This window comes from Saccostrea echinata, unplaced genomic scaffold (assembly GCF_033153115.1).
Source record: "Saccostrea echinata isolate AGI-Se365-2 ecotype Australia unplaced genomic scaffold, CSIRO_AGI_Sech_v1 ptg000025l, whole genome shotgun sequence".
Lineage (NCBI taxonomy): Eukaryota > Metazoa > Mollusca > Bivalvia > Ostreida > Ostreidae > Saccostrea > Saccostrea echinata.
This window is the reverse complement of record NW_026889774.1, coordinates 6,957,501-6,970,030: the sequence shown is the minus strand read 5'-3', so window position 1 is coordinate 6,970,030 and position 12,530 is coordinate 6,957,501. Positions and strand designations below refer to the sequence as shown.

Here is a 12,530-nt window from a genome sequence, read left to right as displayed (position 1 = left end):
ATATATCGGCGATAAAAAGTTATATCATGTGACCAGTTTTGAAATATTTGGGTTTCTCTGGCGGCCCCCAGTGAGCCTACTCTTTTTCGAAAACCAGAAAAACGATCTTTTGCGTGCCAAGGGGGTTGTAATCCTTGACACGGGGCACCATTTAAAGTCCGATCCGACGGACCTTAAAATTAAAAATTTATACAAGCAGCTAAATTAATTACAAACAATCGTTATTTAAAATGTATTTATTTAAATCTTACTGTAAAAATCAGTTTCTTGTAAGTACTTTAAAATTGTAAAAGGATTAGTGTTTTTAAAAAGACCATGCATTGTATGCACATTATTAAAGAGTCTACTACGTATAGGCGAAAAATCGGAACATTCTAGTAGTATATGCTGTATAGTTATTGCACAGTCACACGAGATACATTCAGGTTGATGTTCCCTGTTAAGTAAATATGAATGAGTAAACCTTGAATGTCCGATGCGTAATCTTGATATAATGACTTCGTCCTGACGTTTCAGGCCGAAATCAGATGATTGATTGACTTTGTTCTGTATTGTATAGAGTTTATTATCATCGCAAAAATCCCAAAATATTTGCCAAAGAGAATTTACATAATTTTTTACTAAATATTTTAAATCAGTATAAGGAATTTTAGTGAACAATTTCATACTGAAGTGTATTTTTCGCAGCACTATCAGCCTTAGTGTTTCCAGAGATACCAATATGACTTGGAATCCAACAAAATTCAACAATTTTACCTTGATTAATGAAATTATGGTATTTGATTAAGATATCTAAAATGTATGGGTGATCAGTGTTCATACTGTTCATGGATTGTAAACAGGAGAGGGAGTCTGAAAAAATTGTAAATAAGTTATCACTAGATGATTGTATATAGTCAAATGCAAGTTGTATAGCCTTTGCTTCGGCTGTAAAAATTGTTGCTTCATTTGGAAGTCGGGTAGAAAACACATTATTTTCAACCACTGCAGCGGCAGCAACTTTATTTTTGTCTTTTGAACCATCTGTATAAATCTCGAATGTGGAATGTTTGGATTGTTTAAGTTCTGCTAATTTTTGTTTGAAAAAGATGGGATTTGTTTCTGACTTTATGAATTCTGTTAGGGCAGTATTTACAACTGGTTTAATTAATTTCCATGGCGGTATTTCAGAACGAGTAGTAGGTTTTACATTATTCAAAGGTAGCTCGGAATCCCTGATATGATTTTTATATCTAAGACCAATTGATTCAATGCATTTTTTCTTTTTATTATGCAAATGTTCATGCTGTGGATGAAACACACAGTCAAATGCTGGGTTACCTCTATTGGCTTTCAATTTTATGAAATATTGTAAAGTTAGTTTTATTCTTCTTAAATCGAGAGGTGGCTCATTTGCTTCAACATATAAACTTTTTACAGGGAAAGTTCGAAAAGCCCCTAAGCAGAGCCGAAGTCCTTGATGGTGGATTGCGTCAAGCGCTTTTAGGTAAGAGGTTCTTGCTGATCCATATACAATACTGCCATAATCTAATTTTGATCTTACTAAAGAGCGATAGAGTTTAAGAAGAGTACTCTTATCCGCTCCCCATTTAGTATTTGCAATAACTTTAATAACATCTAGAGCTTTAGTACATTTTTCTTTAAGCATTTTGATATGTGGAATAAAGGACAGTTTTTTTTATCAAATATGACACCTAAAAATTTAATCTCTTTAAGTACTTTTATTGTATCGCCATCTAATTGCAAATGCGGATCATCGTGGGCTTTTCGTTTAGAACAGAAATGTACGCATGCAGTTTTGTTTTTTGAAAATTTAAAACCATTCTCTTCGGCCCAATTTTGTATTTTGTTTAGACAAGACTGTAATTTTCGCTCAATTGATTTCATATTTTTGGATTTGTAACAAAGGACAAAGTCATCAACATATAAACTCCCAAGCATGTCATTTTTAAGTACTTCAGCTAAACTGTTTATTTTTATACTAAATAATGTGACTGAAAGGATACTTCCTTGCGGTACACCCATTTCTTGGTTATAATTGTTTGAGGTTGTAGACCCTAAACGTACATTAAAATTTCTGTCATTTAAAAAATTCTTGATAAATATGGGTAAATTTCCTTTAAGACCAATATTAAAAAGATCTCTCATGATACCATATTTCCAAGTAGTATCGTATGCTTTTTCCAAATCAAAAAATATAGATACTGCATGTTCTTTTTTAACAAAGGTATCTCGAATATAGGTTTCCAGCCTTACTAGATGGTCTATTGTACTTCGGTTTTTTCTAAAACCACACTGTATATTTGTTATATTATTAGTTTCAAGAAACCATATCAAGCGTTCATTGATCATCCGTTCCATGGTTTTGCATATGCAGCTTGTTAAAGCAATTGGTCTATAGTTATTTGGATCTGCATGGTCCTTTCCAGGCTTTGGAATAGGAATAATTGTTGCCTGTGTCCAGGATTGTGGAAAATTACCTTTTTCCCAGATCGTATTAAAAATTTGCAAAAGACATTCTTTGCTGCTTTTTGGAAGGTGTTTAATTAATTGATAATGAATCTGATCCGGTCCCACTGCTGTATCATGGGATTTATCTAAGGATTTTTGTAATTCATCGAAAGTAAATGGTTCATTATAACATTCTTTGTTTTCAAAAGTGAAATCTAATGTTTTCTTTTCCTGTGAATTTTTGTAAGTTATAAAATTATCGCTCATCTTATTTGTCGAGGAATTTCTAGCAATTGCTTCGGCTATTTCATTTGAAATTTCTTTTTGATCTGTGACAATTTGATTTCCAACATTAAGATGTTGATATTTTTCGCCTGAACCTTTTCCTTTTATTTTTCTTATAGCATTCCAGATCTTGTGAATAGGTGTATGTGAATTTAGATTTGAAACAAAATTTTTCCAAGACTTTCTTTTACTGTAATTTATAGTTCTTCGGGCTTTTGCTCGGAATATCCGAAAATTATTAAGATTTATAGAAGATGGTGATTTGTGAAAAAGTCTTTCTGCTTTTTTGCGACCTTTAATAGCTGCATCGCATTCTTCTGTAAACCATGGTTTTTTGATTCTAGTAGAATTCGTTGAGGTTTTAGGTATGCACTCATTTGCCGTGTTTAATAAAATTTCAGTAAATTTTTGAATAGGGTCAGGATGATTTTCAAATTTATCCGCCGAAATATATTGTGAACATAAGTATTCAAATTGAGTCCAATCAGCCTTGTTTAATTTCCAGTGTTGAATACAACTGTTGTTTGAAGGTTTGTTTTGTTTAATAATGATAGGGAAATGATCGCTTCCGCACAGATCGTCATGTACGGACCAATCGAAATCTAAAAGTAAAGAAGGGTCCACTATACTGATATCTATCGAGGAATATGAACCATTTCCTGGATGTAAATAAGTGTTTGAACCGTCATTTAATATACATAAATTGTGGTGAGATATAGCATCTTCCAGTTTTTTACCTTTATCTGTTATTTTATCACCACCCCACAGCGGATTATGGGCATTGAAGTCTCCCATGAGAAGAAAGGGGGTAGGAAGTTGTTGAATTAATTCCGTTAATTCTTGAGACTGTAAATGATAATTTGGAGGGATATATACAGAACAAAGTGTAATTGTTTTATCAAGAGTAAGACGTATGGCTATTGATTGTAAATTTGTTTTTAAATCTATCTGACTATGAATATATTTGTTATGTATTGCCAAAGAAGAACCACCAGAGGCTCTTTCAGTCGGAGCAAAATGGTTATACATAATATAGTTTTTAACACTTATCTTATCGGTTTCTTTTAGATGTGTTTCTTGAAGACATATTGCTACTGGGCAATGGTCCCTAATAAGTAAAGATAATTCGTTAAAATTAACTCTAAAACCTCGACAATTCCACTGAATAATTGTTGGATGATTCATTTTTATTTATTGTGGGTGATAGGGGATATCCTCCCATTGTTCTTTTTGGGGGAAAGGTTTCGGTCTTTTGAAGAAGATGAATGTGATGTTGTAAAATCCATTTCTTCAAGGACCCCGAATTTATTATGTAAAGCAACGGGGTCTGTTGTACCCTTTGGTATCCGATCACTCAACTGTTTTTTGGAAGGAGACGTGTTCTGTCTCCCAGATGGTCTAGAAGTAGCTGCAGGCCTGGATAGAGCAGCAGCTACAGGTTTTGGCGCAGCCGCAGGGCCCGCAGAAGCAGTCACTGTTTTCGTTTTACCTTTGTCATTAGATGACAAAGACACTTTTGAAGAAGAGGTCTGTTGGAGAATATCATTCTCGCAGACCTGTGTGGACATATCCTTCAATGAAGATGTTTTCAAAACTGTTGCATAAGATGTCAATTTAGGTGTCGGAACACTATACATGTTAACTAGTTTTTTTGCCTCTGGATAAGGTATTTGTTTTTCTACTTTAACTTTCTGTATTTCTTTTTCTTTTTTCCACAATGGGCATTGTTTTGAAGACGCCATGTGTTCTCCCTTGCAGTTTTTACACTTTGGGTCATTCTGACAAGTTTTGCCGTCATGCCCCTCCTCACCACAGCTGAAGCATGTTTCCGAGCCTTTACAATTCATTTGCCCATGCCCAAATCTCTGGCATTTAAAGCAACGCAAAGGGTTGGGTACAAATGTTTCAATTTTCATTTGGTACAGTCCCACTTTTATATTAGTTGGGAGAGTCGGCATAGCAAATGTCAAAAGGTAAGTGTTTGTAGGTTCAATCATTTCATTACGCTTTTTTGTGAACCATTTAACAGAGATCACTCCCTGGGATTCCAATTCATGTTGGATTTCCTGTTCAGGAATACCATCCAGGTCGTGATCCCTGTCAAACAAGATACCTTTACTCTGGCTTAGTCCACTGTGAACTTTTCCGAGTACCGGGATATCTGCCAACAATTTAAGAGCCAACAATGAAACTGAATGTTGTTTCTTGCTTACTTCAATAAGTAGAGCTCCAGATTTCAATTTTTTCACAGATTTGGGCGTACCAATAATTCCTTGTATGCCTTTTTGTATAATAAAAGGCGATATTTTTGTTAAAGTCTTTTTTGCTGATCTGATAACTGTGCTTCAAGTGTGATGAAGCGGGGCCAGTGTTCCGCAACAGTTTTTAATTGCTCATCATTGAAGGAGTCTAAATCTGATGGGTAAGAACGTTTTTTAGAAGAAGCCATAGTTATACGAAGGAAGTTCAGAATCCTTGCTCCCCGCCCGCCTCGGAGCGCCAACAAGGGCGATATCTAGTCAAACGGACATCCAGTAAGACCGACACCAAGAGGATACAAAGAAACTATACTCAGACATGATATGCCTGATTGACCCTAAGCCACCGCTTAATTTAAATATCAATATGGAAACGTCGGCGTATTGGTAAGTTGCAAAAAATGAGAACAATTGTTGAATAGGACATTGCAAAAACATCAATACTAAAGGCATATAGATATTATAAGCTCGGCGTGACCAGCCGATTGATCAAGTCGGGCCAAACTTGACCTCCCGTCTAGATGAATATGGGGCCCAAGTGGAGTGTTGGTCAGTCAGGTGCATTACACCCAGCACCCGCAGCCACCAGGATCCCCTTCTCCACCAACACGGGTCGCAACTCACGGCCAACAGGTTGCCCCATTTAGTCGCCTTTTACGACATGCAAGGGGGTGCCAGGGACCTATTCTTATCACCCCGGGTCCCCACGGGGGTTCTATCATTGGAAAGATAGATGGTACACGTGTAGCACAGATCTGTAGTACGCAGAATTTTTTTTTTTTTTTTTTGATGTTCTCCCTCTCCCCCACATGGAAAACATTGCTACAGGCATTTATCAAGATATATTTGGATTGCTGTCTATCTAATTATTTTGCGAACCTTGATGCACAAAACTAATGCCGGTAAACATGGTAAAGACTATCTTTTAAAACCTAGTATTTTTAATTCAACATGTTCAAGCTGTTAAGCTATATTAAGTTCTTCCTACTTATTTAAAATGCTTGAACAATAGAATTTAGTTTGTATATAAGGATAAAATTATGTATTAAAGAGAAATTCAGATCTTGGTTACGCCAAAGAAGACATAAATACGATGTGCAGATTTTAGAGCGAGGTTTGCTAATGGTTGGCATATTCTAATTCGAAAAGGGCGAATTGTTTTAAGGGCAAGTTGTCTAAGAGGCGAACTCTCTAGCATTCTCGCGCATGCGTAGCCTGACGTAAGCCCATGGCATCCGGTTTAACCCCGCTTATATGTTTTCTGCGTGGACCTCAGGGTCCACGCAACAAGAAAAAAAAAAATAAAACACCATAGTAAACACCGAGTATGTTTATTGATTAAATACAGGTTTATGTGACTGCTAATTAATTTTCATCCTCTCCGAATGTAAATATTAAGAACATCTGCTTTTCCATATTCTGAAACAAGTTTTAAAAAGACAATAAGAATACTTTACGAGTCAAAATAGATAACGTACAATGCCTTTATTATGTTTCCTATATAAGCATAATATGAAGAGAAATACTGATGTAAAAAGCAGGTTTATCATGTATTTCCCTTTCATGACTTTGAAAAAAAAAAGCTTACTTTTATCACCCCATTTCGTAATTTTTCGATATCTGCTATATAGAAACTGGGGATACGGCTTTTGTTTCTCCCATTCACAAGGTTTTCTACCTTTCACATCCGAAACAACAAACCAGCCGCTATCAACATGGCATCCGCCGTACTTTTGATTGATGAAAAATTTTCGACTATATCGTGTTTCTCTAGAAGGATATACATTGCTCATGTTAAAATAATTTCTTTTACTTTCAAGGCAACACTATATGTTAATCTTAAATACGCTTTAAAAAATGAAAGAATGATTTTATATTTTCTATATCTTACAAAAAAAATGCTGAGATAAAATTTATTGAAGTTTTAAAGGTTAAAAATGCGCACTTGTCAATTGAAAAAAAGTTGTAAGTCCCACTTTTCTTCATGTCCGTCCAGCTAGTCTTTAATATTCGGCTGTTATGAAACCAATTCATGTAGTTGGAGCCACGTCCATTGAACTCAATATATGCTACAGTTTTACCCCGAGTGCTCAACTCCAATTTGACCTTAAATTTTTATGGCAAACTATTAAACAAAATTTAATGAGAGTAAAATACATAATCATTATAAATACTGTTTCCCTCACAAAATGACTGTAAGACAAATGAAGTATATTTTTATTCTCAAGACATAGTGGTACACACATGTAAATATTACCCTAAAGATGGTTTGTGGTTCCTTACATTTTATTTAAAATTTAGTTTACCTGATGGACATCGAGACAGTCCCAGTAATCTATTAAAGGACTTCGTAAGATTTTTCTTGGAACAACGCCAAGAGTTTCGAGTCGTAGATTTTGGGGAAGGCATCCATTCGTAGTTGAACAAGGACAGTTTTTACTGAACATATCGCATTTTGTATTTTTAGTCTTCCATGTATCCAAAACGCTTTCTCCATTTCCACTCACAGCATGGAACACAAGTTGCCAATCACCTTGAAAATAAAATGGGGTAAAATAATAAACAAAACAAAAAACAAACTACGGTTGTTCTTTTAACTTGACGGAACAATTGTGTTATTTGATGCTCTAAGCATGCAGGCGACATTTCGTCTTTCTTTGTGACTAAAACGTCCGTGAACACTACTGACAGAAGCAAATGTAGTTATACAAACTTTCGACATTGATTTTTGTCAACATTGTTTTTTTAATATCACTGATTGCCTTTCATTCCTTACTGTAAGATAGTATAATCTTGTAAGGTACAATTATGTAATACATGTACAAATATAAAAAGGACTTCAACTATAAAAACAGAGCTTTTATTACATTTTGAATAGCAATGAAAATTAAAAACGGACAAAATGTCATGATTATTAAATAAATTAAATTTGTACTCTCTCTCAACCTTTACAGGCCTTAGATCCATCTGTAATACCAATAAGGAGAATCACTATAAGAATGTGTATATTCATTCTGTTCCTTGTGTTTCCGCCGTGTTTTTATATAACTCGTCCTGTCAATATACAAGAGCATTTAAACTAATTTTTCCATTTAAAAAAAAAGTTGTTTTTTTTTTTATAAATTTGACATAAAAATGCACAACAAGGGATATTTAAAGAATTACTTGACGCTTTGAATTTGAAAAAAAAATGGGAAAGAACAATGTCTTTATTGTCCTCGTGACAGATGTTAATTATTGAAAAATATATTGCCACGAAAAACTAGTGTTACCAAGAGTTTAACAAGGTTGGATCCTGGTATTTAAAGTCTAAGTAATTTTTGTCAAGTATGTTTTTAGTGGCTACACACAAAGCTTAATTTAAAACCAAAACAAAATATGGATGTCAGTATGCTTACTTAGGCGCCACGGTACATTTAATATGACCTGAAATTGTGTACTAATCATAATTCACATCTTCTAAGTTTTCCCTCAAACATTTTTTTATCCACTTTACAGTACTGTAAATACATCAAAAGGAAAAAAAAATGATCATTTTCTTTTAAAATAACCTTCCGACAAAAAGTATAGTTCCTGGCTTAATCCTATTTGTATGGGATTTAATTTTTTCATTGAATATAGTTTAATTTGATTGAAGAATCCGAATTTAATGCAAGAACTTAAATATGATGCAGAATTTTAGAAATGAAGGTCCAGACAAAAATCTACTCAAAAGCTTAGGATCGAACTTCCCTGGGAAAATTCCATTCCAATCTAACCTACCTTAAAAGTTTCAAAATACCTTTACCTGTGTCCTCATGCAGTGAAAGAGCGCTTCATGATAATATATATATATATAAAATCGTTATAATAAATTTCTGATAACGAAATTTACACAGACAATTTCAATATGGTGTAGATTGTATTTTGATCGTTTGTTCTTCTGTTCTACAGAATTCAACATCCACTTATGAAGTAATAACTGACGTGCACAGCTTGGTAACAATCGACAGATTTAACTTTTTCCCCCAATATGTAGCACTGTAAGTTTATTACTGTCTAATTCTGCACTTCCTGTACAGTTATAATACATGTATAAACAATTATGTTCATGAATCAGGTTTGCTTAAATCTACAAATGAATTGAAACAAAGCAAAAAAACCACGTACATGTGCCTGAGTGTAATTTAAAAAAAATCATTCTTGGCTTCACTGGTTACAAGTTAAACAGGTTGTACAAATCGATTAAAAATTACTATAATAATAGGAAATGGAGTTTCAGCTAGATGTTTGAAGGATATATTTAGGTATAGAATATTTCCTTTGTCATTTGAGTTTGAATTTTACAGTATGAACGAGCCGATATCCTTATTATCTTCATCAAATATTGAGTCCAAATATTGATATTATTGATCACAGAATAAAATTTCACAATTTATTCCTATTTGGGGGGTCGCCCGCGTGGCGAAGTGGTTAGAGCGTCTGCTCTAGAGTCGCAGAGTAAGGAGCTGATCCTTACGTCGCAGGTTCGAATCCACTGCGGGACGTGAAGACCGGTTCAGCGGATGAGACCGTATAAGCCGAGGTCCCATGTCGCAGTAGGTGCTGACATGAAAAAGATCCCTCACTGCTCAATGGCCCTAAGTATCGAATATGCATGTAGGTATAAATTTGCAGCCCTCCACCGGAAAGTGGTGGTGTCTCCATATGGGTGAAAAATTCTCGAGAGAGGCGTCACACAACAAACAAACAAACAAAAACCTCTTTTGGAGTAGGGGGAGGGGCGATCCGAAATGAAATCTTAATTTTTAAAGACAAGAAAGAAGCTCATCGGACATTTGGTCATCTTTTAAAAACAGGAAATTCATTCATTTGTACTTCTCTGTGATAAAATTAATCAGGTAAATTATATAGTTTGAAACGTAAATGTGATTGATCCATACATCACATGAAATATTAAATAAATAAAGACTGAAGAGCTGGAAAAAAGGTGCCAAATACGTCGACTGATCAGAGATAATCCTTTATTTTGAAATAAATTTCTTAATTTTACCACCGCAATTAAATATATATTCGTATTTTTAGGTAGTACCGAAGTCCTTAGCTACTGGGCTGTAGAGACCCTCGGGGACGAACAGTCCACCAGCAGAGGCCTCGACCCAGGGGTCATAATGTAAATTATATACATGTACATGTACGGTACCAATTTTGATGCACCAGATGCGCATTTCGACAAATAATGTCTCTTCAGTGATGGTCATGCCAAAACGTTGGAAATCCGAAATATTTAATTTTAAAAGACTTTGAAGAGCTGAATCAAAGGTGCCAAAGACTGGAGCCAAATACGTCAAAGGATCAGAGTTATGCATGAGGGAAATCATCCTTAATTCTGAAATAAATTTCTTAATTTTACCGCAGCAATATATATATATATATATATATATATATATATATATATATATATATATATATATATATATATCTCAAGCTAGTATCGAAGTACTTAGCTACTGGGCTGTAGACATCCTAGACCCTAGGGGACTAACAGTCCACCAGCAGAGGTCGAATGAATATGATGATAAGCATGATGACAACAGGGAAATATGAAGTTTCATGGCCCTGTCACGTGACAGTCTAGAATCAATCAGATAACACGTTGTATAGATTAATTATAATGGCCTATAATAAAAGTTCACGTAATACTGCTCCTGAGTAAAGTGCACAGTTTTAAGGATACGTAAATTCGTGTATTATGGCCATAATAATTGAATTTTTGTTACGTTTTGAAATCAGTTTTTTTTTTAATATCTTTGTATGCTTCAGTCCGAACCTTCACACCTTTGCACAGGTAACAATTAATTTAATGTTGTGCATTAGAATTGTAAAAAATGGAACCGTATGGCACCTCAATGTCAAGATTTCTTTTTTCAAATGAAGTTCAAACTCCAAGGTCAACAGGTCAAGAATAGTACGATGCAATTCCTAAAGAATGATCTTGCCATAATAATACACATATGAAATATAATAGCCCTAGCACCAATCAATCAGAAAATATGGCCGGGTTAAAATTTTTCAAAAAGTAGGTCATACTCCAAGGTCGATGTCATGAGGTTAAAAAAAAAATATTTTAAAGGAAATGGTTGGTCACAAGGAATGCATAAGTGAAATATGTAAGCACTAACATCAACCGTTCAATAGTTATGGGCAATGTTAAAGTTTTTTTTTCAAACGTTCATGTAACTCAAACGTCAAGGTCATGTAGTCAAAAATGTTGGTACCGAACGAAAGGTATTGTTAACACGAAAAAAAAAAGTAGATTTTTGAAAGTCCTAGCATGGAATACAAAAAAATAATGGTTTAAGGGAAGGTTTTGTCACAAGGAATGCATAAGTGAAATATGTAAGCACTAACATCAACCGTTCATTAGTTATGGGCAATGTTAAAGTTTTTTTTTTTAAACGTTCATGTAACTCAAACGTCAAGGTCATGAAGTCAAAAAATGTTGGTACCGAACGAAAGGTATTGTTAATACGAAAAAAAACTGGATTTCTGAAAGTCCTAGCATGGAATACAAAAAAATAATGGTTTAAAGGAAAGGTTTTGTCACAAGGAATGCATAAGTGAAATATGTAAGCACTAACATCAACCGTTCAGTAGTTATGGGTAATGTTAAAGTTTTTTTTCAAACGTTCATGTAACTCAAACGTCAAGGTCATGAAGTCAAAAATGTTGGTACCGAACGAAATGGTATTGTTAACACGAAAAAAAAAAAAAAAAAAAAAAAAAAAAAAAAAAACTAATAGATTTCTGAAAGTCCTACCATGGAATACAAGTGTGAAATATAGAAACCTTAGCTCCAACCATTAAAAAGCTATGGTCAAGCTTAAAACTTGATAAAATTTTGCAAAAGTACATCAAATTCATAGGTCAAGGTCAAGAGATCAAATATGTTGGTATCCAAAGAAAAGCGTTGCAAGAAGGAAAAACATGAAAGCCTTAGCACCAAATAATAAACGTTATGGGTCAGGATAATGTTTTACAGACAGACGGACAAACCAAAAACTATATGCCCCCGAATCTTCGGTTATGGGGGCATAACAAAAAGAAAACTGCGTTAATTTTCCTTGTGTTTGATTTACTGTTTATAGCTGAAAGTCAATGTTTTTCAATATGTACCAAGGTTACTTGAACATTCCTTTGCCAGCAGCTGTTAAGAATTGCGAACGATAGTATTGTTCTCCCGCCTACCTCCAAGTCAATTTTTCAAAAGTTAACACATTTGATTGATTTTTCATATCTATATAGATATTTATATGAATTTTCATAAAACATTACTTCTTTGGGAAAACAAAGAGAGATAATTCTATAATTTTGGTAAAACTTGTGTTTTTCACTATAGAAATCAACGGAAAATGGAAAATATTTTTAAAACATCTTTCCCCCCGTGAAACAAAAATTCCTTATTACAGGTAATATGGACTGTCGTTTTACAAATTCATGCCAAAACTTTCTGTGTTTCACGGGGAGGGGGGGGGGCCATATGTTTAAACTACAAAA

At 34.3% G+C, this 12,530-nt stretch overlaps 1 protein-coding gene across 1 annotated transcript; it reads right to left on the bottom strand.

The window, feature by feature from the left end:
* Positions 1 to 6,338: 6,338 nt before the first annotated feature.
* On the bottom strand, positions 6,339 to 8,007 carry LOC133192328 (uncharacterized). Its single transcript, XM_061328351.1, has 5 exons — positions 7,941 to 8,007; positions 7,301 to 7,527; positions 6,940 to 7,100; positions 6,583 to 6,764; positions 6,339 to 6,413 (listed from the first exon to the last, which is right to left on the bottom strand). The coding sequence occupies exons 1-5, from the start codon at positions 8,005 to 8,007 to the stop codon at positions 6,367 to 6,369; spliced, it is 684 nt and encodes a 227-aa protein (XP_061184335.1). The 3' UTR covers positions 6,339 to 6,366.
* Between the last annotated feature and the right edge of the window lie 4,523 nt (positions 8,008 to 12,530).

Excerpts from the sequence above, each read along its gene's own strand:
- LOC133192328 (XM_061328351.1), bottom strand. The coding sequence starts at position 8,007 with ATGAATATACACATTCTTATAGTGATTCTCCTTATTGGTATTACAGAT. Across the intron at positions 6,765-6,939 it reads AACTTTTTTTCAATTGACAA|AGAAACACGATATAGTCGAA; the intron begins GTGCGCATTTTT and ends ATATCCTTCTAG. Across the intron at positions 6,414-6,582 it reads TACGAAATGGGGTGATAAAA|AATATGGAAAAGCAGATGTT; the intron begins GTAAGCTTTTTT and ends AACTTGTTTCAG.